This window comes from Cyprinus carpio, chromosome A4 (genome assembly GCF_018340385.1).
Source record: "Cyprinus carpio isolate SPL01 chromosome A4, ASM1834038v1, whole genome shotgun sequence".
Classification (NCBI taxonomy): Eukaryota; Metazoa; Chordata; class Actinopteri; order Cypriniformes; family Cyprinidae; genus Cyprinus; species Cyprinus carpio.
In genome coordinates this window covers 35,539,283-35,557,695 of record NC_056575.1, presented here as the reverse complement: position 1 = coordinate 35,557,695, position 18,413 = coordinate 35,539,283, and the positions used below count along the sequence as shown (strand labels likewise).

The following is an 18,413-nucleotide window of genomic DNA, read 5'->3' as shown; positions in this document are numbered from 1 at the left end:
GTAATTATCGAGGAATCCCTACCAGGGGGCCAGTGATCAATTTGACTATTAAGAGTAATATTAAAATCTCCACCAATTAAAATATGCGCACTAGGAAATTTAATCAACCAGTTTTTAATTATATGTTCTATCAAATCAAGCAGCTGGCCATTCTGCGCATTGGAGTTGTACCCATAAATATTGATAATCAAAAACATTATATTAATAATAGATATCATGTGAGTGAGAAAGTGGCCAATACTATCACCTTCTGAGTGTAAGACATTGCCATTAAAATGATTTAACAAAGTAATAACACCAGCAGAATGCTAAGAACAATTGGAAAGCCAAATATCATTCCCCCATTGGGATCTCCAAAACTGAGAGTCTCCGGGTACAGAGTGCGATTCTTGAATTAAAAAAAAAAAAAATTGTTTAACAAGCAAAAAAAATGCTTTACGTTTTAAATTAAGCAGTAATCCCCCTGGCATTTAAAGACAATACAGATAAAGACTAGGGCTGTCAATCGATTAAAAATTTTAATCTAATTAATCACACCCTTTTTCTGTGATTAATCGCGAGTAATCGCACACTTCATGAAATTAAGCATAGACTGTTTATCTTGTTTCAAATGTTTATTCATTTGCTATATCCAGCAAAGTAAACCAAAAATTGAAGGGTGATTCTCAAAAATCTGTAGTTTCTGCAAGCTTTTTTCTAGATAAATTTAAATGTCTTTCCAAAAAAGGACACTTAGAAACTCCAAAAGGACACCAAAGAACCAAATGATATAAGGAGCCCGTATAAGCACATATGAAAGAAAAAAAAATCAGAACTTTATAGTATGTGTACAGTGCAATAGCAAAGAGCTTTTTTTTACATTTTAGAGAAGTCAAGTTGTGATACCAAACAGGACCTCATGGAGATGCCAAAAAAAAATAAAAAAAAAATAAACCAACTGCCTGCTTACAACATCTACTACAGTACATGGATCTGTTCAGTATAATTAAACACAGCAAAATAAACATGACAAATCAAAACATTATCGTGAATGTGTGAGGAAACAATTTGAATGTACAGAAATGTCTGTGCCTGTGCATAAATACAATGTGCGTTCAGTACGTCAAGAGCACTCATACACGCATTAATATAAAGGACTCACGCGTGCTTGCTGTACAATCGTCTTTACCTTGATTGCAGTCTTCATCCATCAAAACATTACTAGCAAGACACTGGTTATCCAGTCAAGAAAACGTAGTTTGTGTCTCATCTGGCCATACAGCGGTGGGATGGGTTGACAATCCGTGCAGTCTGTATTAGTGTTGTGCTGATAGATGATAGTATCGTGTATCGACGATAGTCAGAGATATCGACGATAGCAGATGTCTTTGTTGATAGTCAAGACAATATTAGGCTTGTCAATATTAGGTCGGAGAAGGAGTCTCCAACCACAAACAGACATACATTGTCTGCCGATAAAAGGTATTTCATTGCATTTTAACAGGTAATTTGAATGGCATATATATGTGCAATATTTCAACCGAGCCCTCACTAACTGAGTTTAGTGCCACAGTTATGTTAGAATGCATTTCATTCTTGTTTCTGTGGCTGTGCGTCGGGCCCGTCATGGGGTGCACGGTCCGGAGTGCTGTATGACTGATGTATCCGTTCAATTGAACTTTACTGCAAATAAATGAACTAACCGGTTTTAAATAATTTTATATTTAACGTGTTCGTTTATGTTTAATATTTAGTGTTAAACTGTTGGTCTTTAAAATAAATCTACTTTTGATTTTCACCATTGACGTCACACTGATAACTTTGCTCTGATGTGGCAAACTCGTCACAGGACGTGCAGTCCTAATAGCGATGTATGACTGTTGTATCCGAATATATACTGTATGAAATAGCTGTTTTAAATATTTTTTATATTTAACATTAGTTTATCAGTAGCGTGTTTGGAAGTATATTATTTCGATTATTGGTGCTTCTCTCTTGCCGCCACGCACGCATGCACGCACGATAATATCATGAATCGATGATCTCACAGCTGGCGATATGACGATTTGAAAAATGACCGTATTGCCAAACACTAGGCTGTATTTCACATAGCGCGACGAGTAAGGGCTTGTGTTCTTCTGAGACGATCACAGAATATGACAGAGCTCCTGTTTAAAAGCGAAACACACTGGAATGAATAATTAGCTGAAAACTCACGTGAGTCTCTGTTCTCTCTGCAATCTCTGATGTAATCAGCCTGGTTTCCATTATATTGGCACTGTTTTGGACAGATTGTTTGAATGCATTCGCTTACAGGATCACTGGACTGAAAACTTTCCCGAAGTTTAGCCTCTTAAAATGATCTGTTCACAAGCAGAGAAGCAACATTGGGTTAAAGGGTTAGAATATAAATTGTGCTTCAGTAATTTTGCGTTAATTGCGTTAAATTATTTTAAAGTGTTAAGGGTTGTAAAATTAATTGCATGCTTTTTAATTTTATAACTTAATTTATAACTTAACTTTAATTTCAAAATTTTAATGCATTAACACTGACAGCATATACAGTCAACTTGAAAAAAAAAATGAACCAAATTTCACTTGTGTAAAAATTTATCCCTTAAAGATAGCACCATGTTGTTAGTAAAGGCAAGTAGAGTCAAAAAGAAAAAGAAATCCTGAGCAAAGGAGTCTTTTTAACTGTAGACTATGCATGGCATGAAGAAACCAAATATACCGCAAATGGTCTAGAACAGTGCTTCCCAAACCTGTCCTGGGGGACCCCCTGCCCTGCACATTTTGTATGTCTCCCTAATCAGACACACCCAATTTAGTTCTTGCAGTCTCTACTAACGAGCTGATGAGTGGAATCCGGTGTGTTAGATAAGGGAGACATACAAAATGTGCAGAGCAGGGGGTCCCCCAAGACAGGTTTGGGAAGCACTGGTCTATAATTTAAGTTATTTAATTTCTGTCACCTTTAACATCCCGCTGCACAGTAAATTTTGCAGTGTTAAATCAACTCTATAAGAGTTGAATTTAACACTCGAGTGTATTTGGTCCCACTCAGAATTGGTGATAAATTGACTCTTGTCATAGTGTTAAATTTTCAGAGTTAAATTAACTCTATTTTGAGTAAAAAATTAACACTGCTCAACACTGAATAGTGTTACCAGAGTTTAACACTAGGGGAAATTCATTCTGTTCAGTGTTACCACAATTTAACTTAAATTTACTCTGATTAGTGTTAATATTTCACTTATGTAGAGTTAATTTACATTTATAATAGTGAAAAATTATCTAATTTTAAAACCCATTTGGTGGGAAAACAAGATCAACGACGTCACATTTAAAACATTTATTAAAAAATGTTGTCAGGCTCAAGAAACATACACATACATGCACAAAAATACATCACGTCTGCATGAAATGACAATACATCACTATATTCAGTACAGAACCTGTTGAACCTACTAGCTAAGTAGCCTTGCTCTAACCTCAGCAATACAACGACCTTTACTTTGCTAACATCTTTTTTGTACACAGTGGTCTGAATAAAAGTGTACATCTTGTGTAGAATAGTGTTATAAATGGTGCCAAAATTGGTGTGCCTTAAGTCTGTTCACCAAAAAATAGAATTGTCATTAATTACACACCCTTATTTCATTCCAAACCTATAAGACTTTTATTCATTTTCGGAACACAAATGAAGATATTCATAATGAAATCTGGCAGACTTTTATCCATTTATTGACAGCCTATACAACTACAACTTTCAAGGCCTAGAATGGTGTTAAAGACATCATTAAATTAACATGTGTGACTCTGGTGATTTAACTTCAGTTTTATTAAGCAACACCAGTGCTTTGTTTGCGCAAAGAAATAATAATAATTTAGCACTTTATGACAATATAAATTCCTGACAATCGTACACGAGAGCACAATGACGGATGAGTGTTTTGTTGAAATGAAAGCAGATGTTGTGTGAATGCATGCATAAAATTGAGGTTAAGCCAGTGGAGTCACATGGATTACTTTAATGAATGTCATTACTACCTTTCTGGGCCTTGAATGTGCTAGTTGTGTGGACTGTAAATGTAGGGAAAGAAATCTCTCAGATTTCATTAAAATGTCTTCATTGGTGTTTTGAAGATGAATGAAAGTCTTAGGTTTGGAATGAAATGAGGGTGAGTAAATGACAATTTTCATTTTTGGGTAAATTAACCCCATTAAACATTTCGTCAAAGGCATCAAGAGAAGAGACTGACTTGCATGGAATGGCATGCTGATCAAAATTGAAGTACTGTTGAAATGAATAATTCTTCCCAGGGCTGAGCACTTCCAGCGATGTCTTGAAGATGCTCAATGCTTGTTCCACTCTGGAAAAAAAAAAGAAAAAAAAATCACAGAGGACTATCACTGATGTGTTAAATAAAAAATAAATAAATAAATAACAACAAAAATTATAAATAAAAACAAACCTTCTAGAAGGTATCCCTACTTGAGATGTAGACACATTTCCTGGTCTCTTCTGGCCTTGACAAGACACAAACAACAAAGCATGTTAAGATCATCAACACTGCTTAAATAATGCTATATGAAGTTACTTCTTAGTCAAAGTTAATGCAACTCAGTAGCTACAAAACTGCTGTGAAAAGTGGCACAGTGAGATTTCTCTCTTCACTTTGTACCTTCAAATTATATTTCTCATTAGAAATGCCTCTCTGTATAGTTTTGATTCTCCATAGCAAGTATCTGGTGGCACTCATACCAACATAGTAATGCTTCTTAGAAAGACAAAAATACAGAAAAAGGAGAAGAAAAATGTTTTAAAATCCAAGGGAAAAATACAACACCTGTATTATGGGCATGTGATCAAAACATTTAAAAGTTGTCAACAATACTTTAAAACTAAAACAAAAATAGTGCGATACTTACATAGCCATTTTTGAAGAAAGGGACACTGAGGCATGGGAACAAAGGCACAATTCCTCTGGCATAGTTTTCGTTCACCTTTCTTGGTGGTGATGTACTGCAAAAATAAATATAATTTTTTGAAATGAAAATAATATATCTCCTATATAAATAGACACACACACACACACACACACACACACACAGTTATCATATATGTTATTTATATGAAATATTACCTATTTTTTTCTTTAATGTCAGCTGTCAGGATATTGACAATTTTTCTTGTTTCATTGAGAATCGACCAGACTAGCTTAATCTTTTTTTTTTTAATAAAAAGAATCAAAGCAAAAACATAAATATGGTATATAAAAAATAAAAATACTACTTCAAAAAATACTTAATTTGACATTCTTGTAAACATGAACCTTATAAAGATCAAATTAATGTTCTATTTTTAAGTAGATTTATGCGTTTCAACAGTCCCCCAAATGCATAAAGTAATAAAAACTTATTGCCCACCTTTTAGCTCTATCATTAAGTCTTTTTTGTTTACTGGAAGACCTTTCTTCAATAATGAGTGTATCCTGCGAGTCACTGGAGTCAAAGGATGAAGTCAGGGACTGATTTGACTGCACAGGAGAAGCTTGTTACTTTTAAAAAAATTAGAAAGATAACGTTAATACGTTAGTTCTGTGCTGTGACATGCCAATAACATTCACTCCTAATAATCAGGTAACATTTTAAAATGCGTTACTTGTACCAGCACTTACATGTACCGCTCTGATCAGGCCAACTAACTGTGCATGTCTAACAACAATAACATAAAATAGTTGTTTGTGGTACCGTAATAACTGCATATGGTTAAATTAACGAAAACAAAGATGCGGCTGTTTTTAAATGAGATGTTCCGCCTTCCCCATTGGTTTCTTCGTCGCGCAGTGTTGAGCTAAATTAACGCTAATCCCACAGCACCATCTACATGGCTTCTATAAAGATGCAATGGCGGTGTTCGACTAATTCATCTAATTTATTTGATTAATTAATGCCGTTGGACACATTCAGTCTTTCGTGAGCTGAACAGTAGCAAATATATAGTTTATATTATGCTAACGGTTTACATAATATCATATAATTTCTATAAAAATGTGTCAGCTTATGCCCCATTGTGACATTACGTAATTAAACGTTTAAAAAAACAAATTAAGCGGATATACCAAAGCTAAATACAGCTGAAAATCAAATTAAGTAAGATTACTGACATCATTTAAACTTTATCATTAGCACATTGAGATGAAAAAGCACATTTCTCCACCATTCTGACTTGCCTATTCGATATTTCTGAGTTTAAACCACTGACTGTCATGGCATCAGTATGACATTGATTAAAAAAGTTATACTGAATATTGTAAAACCCTTAACTTATATTTGTAACTTGTCATTCCAGACTGGCTGCTTTCCAAGCAAAATGAAAATCGCTAAAGTAATTCCACTTTTTTAAAAAATGATAACAAACACGCTTTTACTAATTACAGACCAATCTCTCTTTTGCCTCAATTCTCAAAAATTTTCGAGAAACTCTTCAATTCTCGACTCGAACATCATGCAATTAATGATGGTCAGTATGGCTTTAGGTCCAAAAGAACTACCTCAATGGCAATAAATGAAGCTATTGAAGAAGTCACTAATGCACTGGAGCAAAAGAAGTATGCAGTTGGTATCTTTATTGATCTAAAAAAAGCCTTTGACACTATTAATCACTCAATTCTATTAAAAAAGATGGAAAGATATGGAATTAGAGGGCTGGCTGGAGATTGGTTAAAAAGTTATTTAACAGGGAGGTCACAGTTTGTTAAAATGGGTCAGTATTTATCAGATACTCTTGGCATTGTTTGTGGTGTCTCCCAGGGGTCAGTATTAGGGCCAAAACTGTTCAATGTGTATATAAATGATATGTTTAATACATCCAAAGTACTGAAATTCATACTATTTGCAGACGACACGAATATATTTTACAGTAGTGATGATTATAATGAGCTCGTAAATACGGTAAACAGGGAACTAAAAGATAATAAAAAAGTGGATGGACACAAATAAATTATCCTTGAATATAAATAAAACTAAGGTAATGATGTTCGGTAATTGCAACAAAATATCTGAACGGAAAATAAGTATTGATGGTATCCAAATTGAAATTGTGAGTGAGATTAAATTTTTGGGAGTAATAATTGACAGTAAATTGTCATGGAAACCCCATGTCAGATACATAAAAACAAAAATCTCAAAAAGCCTCTCAATTATAAATACAGCAAAACTATACCTTGATGAAAATGCACTCCATACTTTATACTGCACCCTGGTACTACCATACCTTACTTTTTGTGTTGAAGTGTGGAAATACTTACCAGAACACAATAAATCCTCTGATTATATTGCAGAAAAGAGCTGTGAGGATCATTCACAAGGTTGGTTTTCTAGAACATACTCATAATCTGTTTACGCAGTCAAAGTTGCTAAAATTTGATGATCTTGCAAAATATAATACATCAATAGTCTTATATAAAGCATTTAACAAATTATTACCGCCTAACTTACAACGTTTTTTTAAAACTCCAGTGCTCCAACTTGAGAGGTTTTGGACATTTTTCATTACCGAGAGCCCAAACCACTCGTAAATATTATTGTGTGTCTGTATGTGGAGTGAAACTCTGGAACAAACTGGACTTGCAACAAAAGCAATGCCAAACTATTCATCAATTTAAACTATTATATAAACATTGGGTCTGGTTAAAATACAGAGATGATGGTCTTTAACTTAAATTGCTGTTGTATTCTGTCTCATAGTGTGAACATGTGCTCAGTGTTTCCTTACCATCGTTGGTATATTGTCCATTACAATTGTTGGCATTGTTTATTTCTATTATATTGTAGTTAAACTGATGTTGTACTCTGTCTCATAGTGTTAATATGTGCTCAGTGTTTTCTTACCATCGTTGGTATATTGTCCATTACCATCGCTGGTATATTGTCCATTACTATCGTTGGTATATTGTCCATTACCATTGTTGGCATTGTTTATTCCATTACACTGTCGGTATATCTGTTGTTATAAATATTATTTGTTACTTGTGGTAACGCCACCATGATATAACATTTGTAAATAATCCGTGAGCAAAATAACGATGAAGCTCAATTATTAATTACTAAATGGGGTGGGATTAAATAAATTGTCTTCTTCCCACTCCCTTTCAGGCAGAATTCGATCGTCATATTTGAATACTGTATACTGTATATTGTGTTTTTTTTTTTTTTTTCTTTAACTATATTTGTCTTACCTTGTACTTTTTGTGCCATTGCCTGGAATAAATGAAAAAAAAAAAAAAAAAAAATACACAAAGTTCAAAAAATTACAACTTATGTAGTAATAGTAGCACAATTATTGACATCAAATATTAAACTTATGTTTTAATAAATTAATTATAAGAGCTTACCTTTTGGGCGCAAGGCAAAAGAAAATGGCGACGAGAGAACTTTGGCTCTGGTCTTCGGGGATGGGTTGAGGGGCGGAGCTTAACGGAGTAAAGTTAACAATGCAGAATTCAACTCTGATCATTTTCACCAACACTAGGGGGCATTTTTCACAATTTGTTGTTAAGTTAACTCCTTAAGAGTAAATGGAGAGTTACACTGCTTAATTAACACCGTCGATTTGACTGTGTGATCATCCTCAATCTGTTGTAGATGAAGCTCAACGCCCCCAATGAAGGCCCGCGCCCCGACGAAGTAGGCTGATTTTCCCTTACTACGTGCCTTTTGAATTGTAGGCCAAAACATGGCTCTAATTTCCTAAACAGCTTGAGGGAGATCTTTAGCAAACCTTAGGCCTTTTTCACTTAGGAACGGGTTGTTCTTCGCTGCAGCCCAAGTAGAAAGGTGTGTTCTTGACAGAAAGTGAAGTATGATTCCTCTTGTTCTCACGACTCCTGGCTTCCTCTTTCCCAGACAGTGTACAATGTCAATCACCTCCGTCAGCTTGCTCTGTTCTTGAGGCAGACTGGTTTGGCAAATCTTGATGGTCTCTGTTTTAACATCTTCTACTGACTCTGGTAACCCATGTAATTTCAAGTTCCACCTTCACTGAACAACCACCTTCTCTTCTTTCTTCAAACATTTCTCAACTTTCTCAATCCATTTCTTCACATCCTTTATTTCTTTGCATGCAAAATCAGTTGTCAGCTTTAAGCCCTCTATTTTCAAAGAGTTTTCACCTACCATATTTTCGATGGCATCTGTTCTCATGGTGATCATTTTCGAAAGAGTATCAACGTTGTCTGTATTGGATGGGGAAACTGCACATTCATCTTTAAGGAGAGCAGGAGGCTTGCATGGTGTCACTGGATATGAGGGAAATTCCTTTTCTGAAAGCATAAGAGAAAGCAGCATAGTCATGACAGCTGGACACGAGGGGGTTCATTAAACCTGTTGCAACAGCCTGTTTAGCAGCCTTCATCGTCCTCTTTTTTCCCGTGTAGACATATGGATGATAAAATATAGCTTACAGACCACATTCAGACTCTGCTCAGAATGTAATTACAGACTTATCCTCAATATTAATATTTTAGTGCAAGCGCTCAGTAAAACATTTTTAGGTCGCCATTTGGCTCCTCCTCTTGTCCCATCTCGTCTTGTTAATGAAGACGCAGCATAAATTTCATCATAGTGTTTACCATCAGATATTAGTTTTAGCTCATCAACGTCTCGTCTTAATCACAGAAAAAGGTTCATTAACAAATATTTTTTGTCGTCGTTGTCTTCATTGACGAAATAAACACTGCAGTAAATATACATATGTGGCATTTAATATTTTGGCTTTCATCACTATTTATGTTTGTCTTTCTACAGAAAAAATATTAACAAAATTAAAAACTCGATCCCGGGCAAGTTTACGAAATTTGGTTGATTTGATACTGTCCAATGCAGCTTGTAACCCAACCTTTCTAAGTGATTTTCTTATTGCTGTGGCTGTATAGAATGCTTGTTGATAACATCAATTATGTGTCTTTTATATCTGCAGGAGGCCAGAGGAACTGGTTGCAAGTTTTCTGTAATGGTGGAGTTCCTACTGAATTGGCCCTGCTTTATATGATTGAAGCTGGTCCTGGAGAAATACCTGTGGATTTTGGGAAGCAATATTCTGCTTCATGGATGTGCTTATCACTCTTAGGAGCCCTGGCTTGCAGCACAGGGGACACCTGGGCTTCTGAGGTTGGTCCTGTGCTTAGTAGAAGAAAGCCCAGGCTCATCACAACCTGGAAAGATGTCCCAGCAGGTACAGAGTCCAAAAATTAAATGTTTGAAATTAACAGAATATTCTAAGTTTAATACATTATGGACTATTTTCACAGATGTTGTGAATTACCAAAGACAGTAATTATGACCAGAAAAAAATAATAATAATAAACCACCTGTGTTTTAGTGAATACTCACCAAGACAGGCATTTAGACACAATTTTGTATGTATTTGGCTATTTACTTAACATAACTCAATTCTGTAGTTGCATGCTGTTTCAGAGCTGGATTTTTGTAAGCGTGATTTGGGTGTGGACACACAGAAAGCAGTCTGTAAGAGAGTGCGCAAGCACTGTGTTGAGTTCTCTTTCATATATTTTTGCACTTAAATTGCTTAAAGTCACTTTAATATTTAAACTGGCAAGACTAAAAAGCATGTGCCAATGATACAATCTGTCATTATCTGTCATTATGTATGGCGTGCGGTCCGGTTCAAAAATAAGGCTACCGACTTGTCGCGGGAATTCACTGTACAATTGCCAGTAGCCACTGAGTTTACCACTGATAGGCCGGCGGTGCATCAATATACACACTCACCTCACGCAGCGAACGACTCACTTTCCTCACGCAGCGAACGACTCACTTTCCTCACGCAGCGAACGACTCGCCGGCGGTGCATCAATACTCATTTTCCTCACGCAGCGAACGACTCACTTTCCTCACGCAGCGAACGACTCATTTTCCTCACGCAGCAAACGACTCACTTTCCTCACGCAGCGAACGACTCATTTTCCTCACGCAGCGAACGAATCACTTTCCTCACGCAGCGAACGACTCATTTTCCTCACGCAGCGAACGAATCACTTTCCTCAGCCGGTGACTCACTTTCCTCACGCAGCGAACGAATCACTTTCCTCACGCAGCGAACGAATCACTTTCCGCAGCCGGCGACTCACTTTCAGTTTCCGGAGACTGAGTCTCAGTAGCCGGAGACTCACTTTCCTCACGCAGTAGACCACTGACTCTCGCTTCATGTAGGGACCGAATATTATAATTAAAGTGACTTCTATAATGTATGCAAAAGAATATTTAGATATGATATTTAAATATTCAGAAATGTGTACAATGTTTTTTTTTTTTTTTTTTTTTTACTTTCATTAAAATATTTAAATAAAATGATAAATAATTGCCTATTGCAAATTTATGAATGCTTGGTTAACTTTTTTCTGCAGTCACTAGGCTATATGTATTGAGACATTTTAAAATCTATATTTTGTAAAAATAAAAAATAAACCTGAATTATAATCTAAACATCTGTATTTTCATACAATTTCATAAATAAGTAGGCTAATAAATATATAATGTTTAAAAAATATGATATAAACTATTAAAGTGAGAGCTAAGCTAAGCAATAAATAAAACAAAATAAATAATATGAAATTTGGTACAGTTTTGTTGATATGTGGTGGTGTTGTGCAGAAAGCTGATACCCCAGTACTACGTTTTTTTAAGCTGTCGACCCCAGGAAACTTAATCGGCGACAGGAAACATTAATTAAAAAATAAATTATTAAGCTATTAATCTTCACTTTAATTTATTTTATATTTATATGTATATTAATATTATATATTCAAATGTATTTATACAGTGGTCAAATTGTAAAATTGTTTTAGGTGACAGTTTCTTTTTCGGGGGACGGGGGGCTGGTCCTGTAGCTAATTTCACATAATGATTACAAATTACAAAATCATAATTTTTAAAAAGGTTTTATTGAAAAATTTGCCTTATTAAATGAACTATTATTTATAAGATTTTTTCCTTCTGGGGCCTGAAAAGGATTTGCTAAATGTGTTTTTGTTTTGCTGGTATTAGGCCAGTGCTGGCACCTTGTCTGGTTTAGGCCTGTAGGTGACAGCAAATCCATGGTTTAAGTATTTATTGAATCGTTCAAATCAAACTTTTCGTTCAAAACGGCTGATTCCATTAGAAAGGAAACGAGTCCATCTGAATGGACTGTTGAATCACTGCCTCACTTGATTCGTTGAAAAAATGATTAATTCAAGGAACAAAACACCGTGTTACTATGCACTGTTGTAGCTATAAAATAATAGCACATTTGTGCTCGCGCACATGTGCTGACACTCAAGCATTGCTTAATGTGCAATGAATATAAAAAGTAAAACATTTTTTTTTTTTATTGCTTCAATTATAAGGACATTCTAACTGTATTTATTAATTCTAACAGGCTTCATTGCGCAGTGAATGCTTTTGGACTCTCAGGACGTGTTTTTGTTTGGTTTTTGCAAAGTCGGTGACTCCAAATATCAGCTCTTTCAATCCGTCACAAACAGCTTATGAGGACAATGGAAGCAATCAAAAACAACAAAAGAGCAATTTTTTCCTTAACACAGTTAAATTTTAGTGATGTGGTGGAGAACAAATACTTTATATCATATATTTTTTAAACATTATATATTTATTAGCCTACTTATTATATATATACTTATATATGTTATATATATAAATATATATATATATATATATATATGTTACATATATATATATATATATATAATATATGAAAATACAGATGTTTACATTATAATTCAGGTTTATTTTTTACAAAACATAGATTTTAAATTAAATATAGATATTAAATATAAAATATAGATTTTAAAATCTCTCAATACATATAGCCTAGTGACTGCAGAAAAAAGTTAACCAAGCATTCATAAATTTGCATTGTACACATTTCTGAATATTTAAATATCATATCTAAATATTCTTTTGGATACATTATAGAAGTCACTTTAATTATAATATTCGGTCCCTACATGAAGCGAGAGTCAGTGGTCTACTGCGTGAAGGGGCGGTCACACTAGACTTTGAACGTGCGAAATTTTTTTCGGACACCGCTGCGAATATGGGCGGGAGCAGGTAACTGTCTCCCCTCAGTTATCACAACATGGATTAATGTGCTTGTACTGTGCCTTTTGCGACGGCGTCGAAAGTGTTTTATTATGTTTTACTCTCTGTCTGTCTCTCTCTCTATATAAATACATACACACTAAGCAATAAAAAAATTATAAAATGTGTCCTCATTCAAATGTACCATCTGTTCCTGTTTCCATTGACACTCCGAACCATGCAGGTTTTTTTTTTTTTTTTTTTTTTTTAATAATCTTTTAAAGATGTATATGTAAAATAGGATGCTGCGCTATGGCTAAAATTAGCGCTTCCCTGATTTTTGAATTTCTGTACAGAGAGGTCACGCAGTGTCGTATTGACATTCTACTGATCCCCCGTCTTCACGTGATGCGAATTCGCAGGTCAGAGTTCACCAAACTTGAACTTTGGAACGCAGCGAAATGCGAAATTTTTCGCATGAGCTTGCGTTTCCGGTCTGACGCATTCGCATACGTATGAATGGAAGTCAATGGAACGAAAAGTGCAGTGTGACCGCCCCGTGAGGAAAGTGAGTCTCCGGCTGCGGAGAGTGAGTCTCCGGCTGCGGAAAGTGATTCGTTCGCTGCGTGAGGAAAGTGAGTCGCCAGCTGAGGAAAATTAGTCGTTTGCTGCGTGAGGAAAGTGAGTCGTTCGCTGCTTGAGGTGAGTGTGTATATTGATGCACCGCCTGCCTATCAGTGGTAAACTCAGTGGCTACTGGCAATTGTACAGTGAATTCCCGCGACAAGTCGGTAGCCTTATTTTTGTACCGGACTGCACGCAATAATTATGTGCAGAATTATGTGCAATACCCATTACTCCCACGCCAAAATTCAAGCCTGCTCTGTCTCCTCTGTTAATTCCTCAATTGTGAATGATGTGAGTGGCGTCACTATGATGTAACTGAGAAGCAGCCGTTGGCGGGGTTGATTTTTGGTGTGGATGCCCGCCATGGCAGAATGAATGTAGGGGAAACACTGACTTCCTCAGCTGGTGAAGGAAATACAGCCTCTGCTAGGCCATTTTGACAATGGAGTCCATGTGGAACTCCCACTTCAGGTGCTGAGAGGTGCTCCCCAGGAAACTGAATGATTCTACTGCAGCCACAGTGCTGTCCATGATGGTGAGTGGGGGAGTGCAGGGGGGTTTCTCCTGAAGTCCACAATCATCTACACAGTTTTGAGCGTGTTAAGCTCCAGGTTGTTATAACTGTATCAGACAGCCAGCTCTTTAACCTCTTGTCTGTAAGCAGATTTGTCACCATCCTGTATGAGGCCAATAAGTGTAGTGTCATCTGCAAACTTCAGGAGAGGGATCTTTTGCAGTGCAGTAGTTGGTGTAGAGCAGTGGTCATTTATCATTTACCAGTCAAATTTGTAACTGAGACAAGATGATAAAAAAAAGCAGGATTACCTTAATGCTGGAAAGACCTTAAGTTATTTTTTTTATATACTAGCCCATCATGCATCTAACCATCCAAGTGCACATTTGGTGTTAAGAGCTGTTAAGATTAAAACGGGCAACTCCACAGTTAGTCGGTGTCATGGACGTAGGACAGAGCAAGTGTAAACATATTTTCTAGTCTATATTTCCATCTTGTAATGCCGCTGTTTTAGGTATTTAAAAAAATATATAAATTGTTTGTAATAGAGCAGACAATGTCTGACTGTGTCTACACCGGACATGACAGTTGCCGCGCCGCGCTGCGTTGCGCTAAAAGTCTGTCTACACTTGACACGACAAAGCAACCGTTGCAAATCATCTGAATGTAGTGTCAGTACAGTTCGTCATAAATAGAATGAGGCATCAGTTTACTGATGGGGATCGTGTTGCATCACGCTGTGCCTCATCCAGTGTAGACAAAATCACTGGGTTCTATTGTCTTTTGTCAGATCGTGCCACTCGCGTCCAGTGTAGACATGGTGTGAGTTTTTTTAACGGGTTATGTTATAGTTATGTTTTTAATGTTTTTATGAAATATCTGTATTGACTGCATGATCATATCATCGTATTGTTTACTGCCATGTGAGCCACAAAGTAAAGCTTGGCGAGCCGCATGAGGATGGAGGTGGGCACAGAGAGCTGGGTTAATTTGGACAGGAGGAGGTTTGGGATGGTAGTGTTGAAGGCCGAGCTGAAGTCCACAAACAGAATCCTTACATAAGTCCCTGGTTTGTCCAGATGTTGCAGGATGTAGTGCAGTCCCATGTTGACTGCATCATCCACAGACCTGTGTGCTTGGTAAGCAAACTTCAGGGTGTCCAGCAAGGTTGTTTGTCAGGTGAGCCAGCACCAGTCTTTCAAATGACTTTATGACCACAGACGTAAAAGCAACAGGTCTTTAGTCATTAAGTCCTGTGATTTTGGTTTTCTTTGGAATGGGGATGATGATGGAGTGTTTGAAAGAAGAAGGAACTTCGCACAGCTTCAGTGATCTGTTGAAAAATTGTATGAATATAGGGGCCAGATAGTCACCACAGGATTTCAGACTAATGTAATGCCATTTGGGCATAGAAATTTGCTTGTCTTCTGTTTCTGGAAGACCCGACACACATCTTTTTCACCAGACCTGAAGAGCAGGAGGGGGAGAGGGGGTTTGCTGGAGGTGTTGATGTATCCATGGAGAGAAGGTCAGAATGGGAGTGGGGTGTGAGACAGGGTTATTCATACCTGCAATAAAACTCATTCAAATTATCGGCCAGTTTTTGATTCTCCACAGTGCTGGGGGATGGTGTCTTGTAATTGGTGATGTCAGTCCTTTCCACACTGATGCAGGGTCATTGGCTAAAAAAAACTAATTTCTCAGCTTTTCAGATTTGTTTCTCTTAGCCACTCTGATCTCCTTTGTCAGTGTGTTTTGGCATGTTTATACAAGACTCTGTCCCCATTCCTGTAGGCATCTTCTTTGGCCTGACGGAGCTGTCTGAGTTTTGCAGTGAACCACAGTTTGTCTTTGTTGTAAGTTAAATGAGTCTTGGTAGGAATGCCTATATCCTCAGAAAGTGATACAGTACCTACAGTATCTGTGAGCTTGTCCAGATCATTGGCAGCAGCTTCAAAAACACTCCAATCAGTGCAGTTGAAGCAGGCTTGTAAATCCCACTCTGCTTCATTAGTCCATCTTTTTTGTAGTCCTTGTTACAAGTTTAACTGATTTCAGTTTCTGCCTGTAGGTCGATTTCCCTGCTGATTCTGCATCGCAATACGCTCTGAGCAGCTGAAAGCCCAGCAAATGTAGTGTGCTCTCCAGAATGGCTTCTTTCAGTCAGGTTTCCATGAACCACAGAGCAACAGAGTTTAAAAAGTCTTTATTTGTTCGGGACTGCAGAAGAAGTTCTTCCGATTTGTTGGGTAGAGAGCAGATATTTCTCAGATATTTCTAAAGCCGCGCTGTCTAAACTTGTGTGTCTTAAATGTTCTTCTTGACGCCTTCTACCATCTTGTCCCCTTCCACTAATTTTCATTAAAAAAACAACAACCCATGATTCTCACTCCCAAGGTATCCAACAGTGATGAAAATCATGCCCCATGTGATGACGACATTGTACCCAAGCAATATTTCACGTTGATGAAAATCCCATGCCATTTGCCACTTTGAGTTAGTACACACTGATCAGCAACAACATTAAACCACCTGCCTAACATTGTGTAGGTCTCTACCATGCTGCCAAAGTGGAGATAAGGTTAGAAAGTATGAACCATGTTAGAATGCCAGTCTGTCAGTCAAGTCTAATGCAAGACACAAGCCATAGGACTCACGATTTCCCAGCAGAACACTGGTTCCATTGGCCTGCTTTCTTTCCATAGTGCATCCTGCTGCCTATATCTTCTTATAAGAAACCATGAATCATCAGGCCAGGCAACCTTTTACATTGCCCCACTGTCCAGTTTTGATGTGCAAATGCCAATTTTTGGCACTTTTGGCAGTGGACAGGGGTCCTGATTGGTCTGCAGCTATGCAGCCCCATTCGCAGTAAACTGCAATCCCTTTGCCCCCCCACATGCATCAAAGAGCCTTGGAGACCCTTGACCCTGACGTGGGTTCTCCAGTTCTCCTTCCTTGCACCACTTTTGGCAAGGTACTTACCACTGCATACCGAGTAGGCCCCACAAGACTTGCTGTTTTGTACATTCTCTGACCCAGTTGTCTAGCCATCACTATTTGACCCTTGTCAAAATTATCTTTTTGCTTATCCATTTTACCTGCTTCCAACATGAAATTAAAGAAATGTTACTTGCTGCCTAATATATCCTATCCCTTGGTAGGTGTCATTGTAATGGTATAAACAACATACTTACCTGTCAGTCGTTTTAATGTTGTGGCTAATCAGTGTTTTGACAGCAAATGTTTCTCATTGAAAGCATTTGGTTTACTGACAGTGTTGCAATAAAGATACCAGAGAGAGTGCTTTTGTCTTCTGTACAGTGACGCGCAAAATTATCGAGCGTTCACCCAGCTAGGGAGTGAGAACAGGTTAAAAAAGTAGTATTTTGTCTCATTGCTAGTGTACTAAAATTATGTACTTTATTTTGCTAATGTTGAAGAGTCTCTGATATAAATGGCATGCAAAGTGACAGAACATAATCATCATAACCTCCATTTTGGCTAGTGAGCTCATTGTGCTACCTGCCTCGGTTGATTTTCATTTGCATTTGGCGGGTAGGTGAGTGTTAATTTTAAACTGTGATTATGGCCAGTATGACGTGATATATTTAAGCAAAAGGCCTTTGTCTGAACTGATATAAAATTGCTTATAGGTACCAATGGCGGAGTCACTCCTGTTGGATTAGTGGCCAGTGTTTTGGGTGGAGGCACAGTGGGTACAGCGTACTACTTCATGCAGCTCCTGTTGGTAAAAGATTTGAATTTCACAGTTCCTCAGTGGCCTCTCATCTTGTATGGAGCAATAGCTGGTCTGTTTGGATCTCTGCTGGACTCATTCCTTGGTGCAACCATGCAGTATTCAGGTAATCTAGCTGATTATTATTATTATTATTATTAAGGTAAATAAAATCAAATAAACAAATTCATATATATTTCCTCCTGTGGTCTAGCCATTATATTATTCCAAGTTTTTAGCAGCAGTCATACTAACAGTGGTAATTTACTTTTATTCAATACAAATAATTTATCTACCAGAGGTCCTTTTTATTCTAACTGGACATACCAAGTTACTGAGCAATGAATGATTATTGATTCTTAAAATCCCAAGATCAATCTTTTAATCAATGCCTATGGCTGATTGAAAATTGTCACTTATTATTTGTAGCAAACCACCTCTCCTGCA

General features: G+C 37.0%; 1 protein-coding gene and 1 long non-coding RNA gene across 4 annotated transcripts in view; one reads left to right on the top strand and one right to left on the bottom strand.

Moving 5' to 3' along the window:
• LOC109091130 (transmembrane protein 19-like) overlaps positions 1-18,413 on the top strand; it is a 30,231-nt gene that overhangs the window by 10,845 nt on the left and 973 nt on the right. For all 3 annotated transcript variants that reach the window (XM_042745935.1, XM_042745921.1, XM_042745926.1), the window contains 2 exons: positions 9,965-10,219; positions 17,884-18,093. In XM_042745935.1, coding sequence (XP_042601869.1) covers positions 9,965-10,219; positions 17,884-18,093 — 465 coding nt within the window. The remainder of the gene's footprint in view (positions 1-9,964; positions 10,220-17,883; positions 18,094-18,413) is intronic.
• LOC109059678 lies at positions 2,954-6,221 on the bottom strand. The gene is made up of 5 exons (XR_006157398.1): positions 5,664-6,221; positions 5,413-5,543; positions 4,915-5,008; positions 4,458-4,512; positions 2,954-4,355 (listed from the first exon to the last, which is right to left on the bottom strand). It is a non-coding gene; the product is annotated as an uncharacterized LOC109059678 (long non-coding RNA).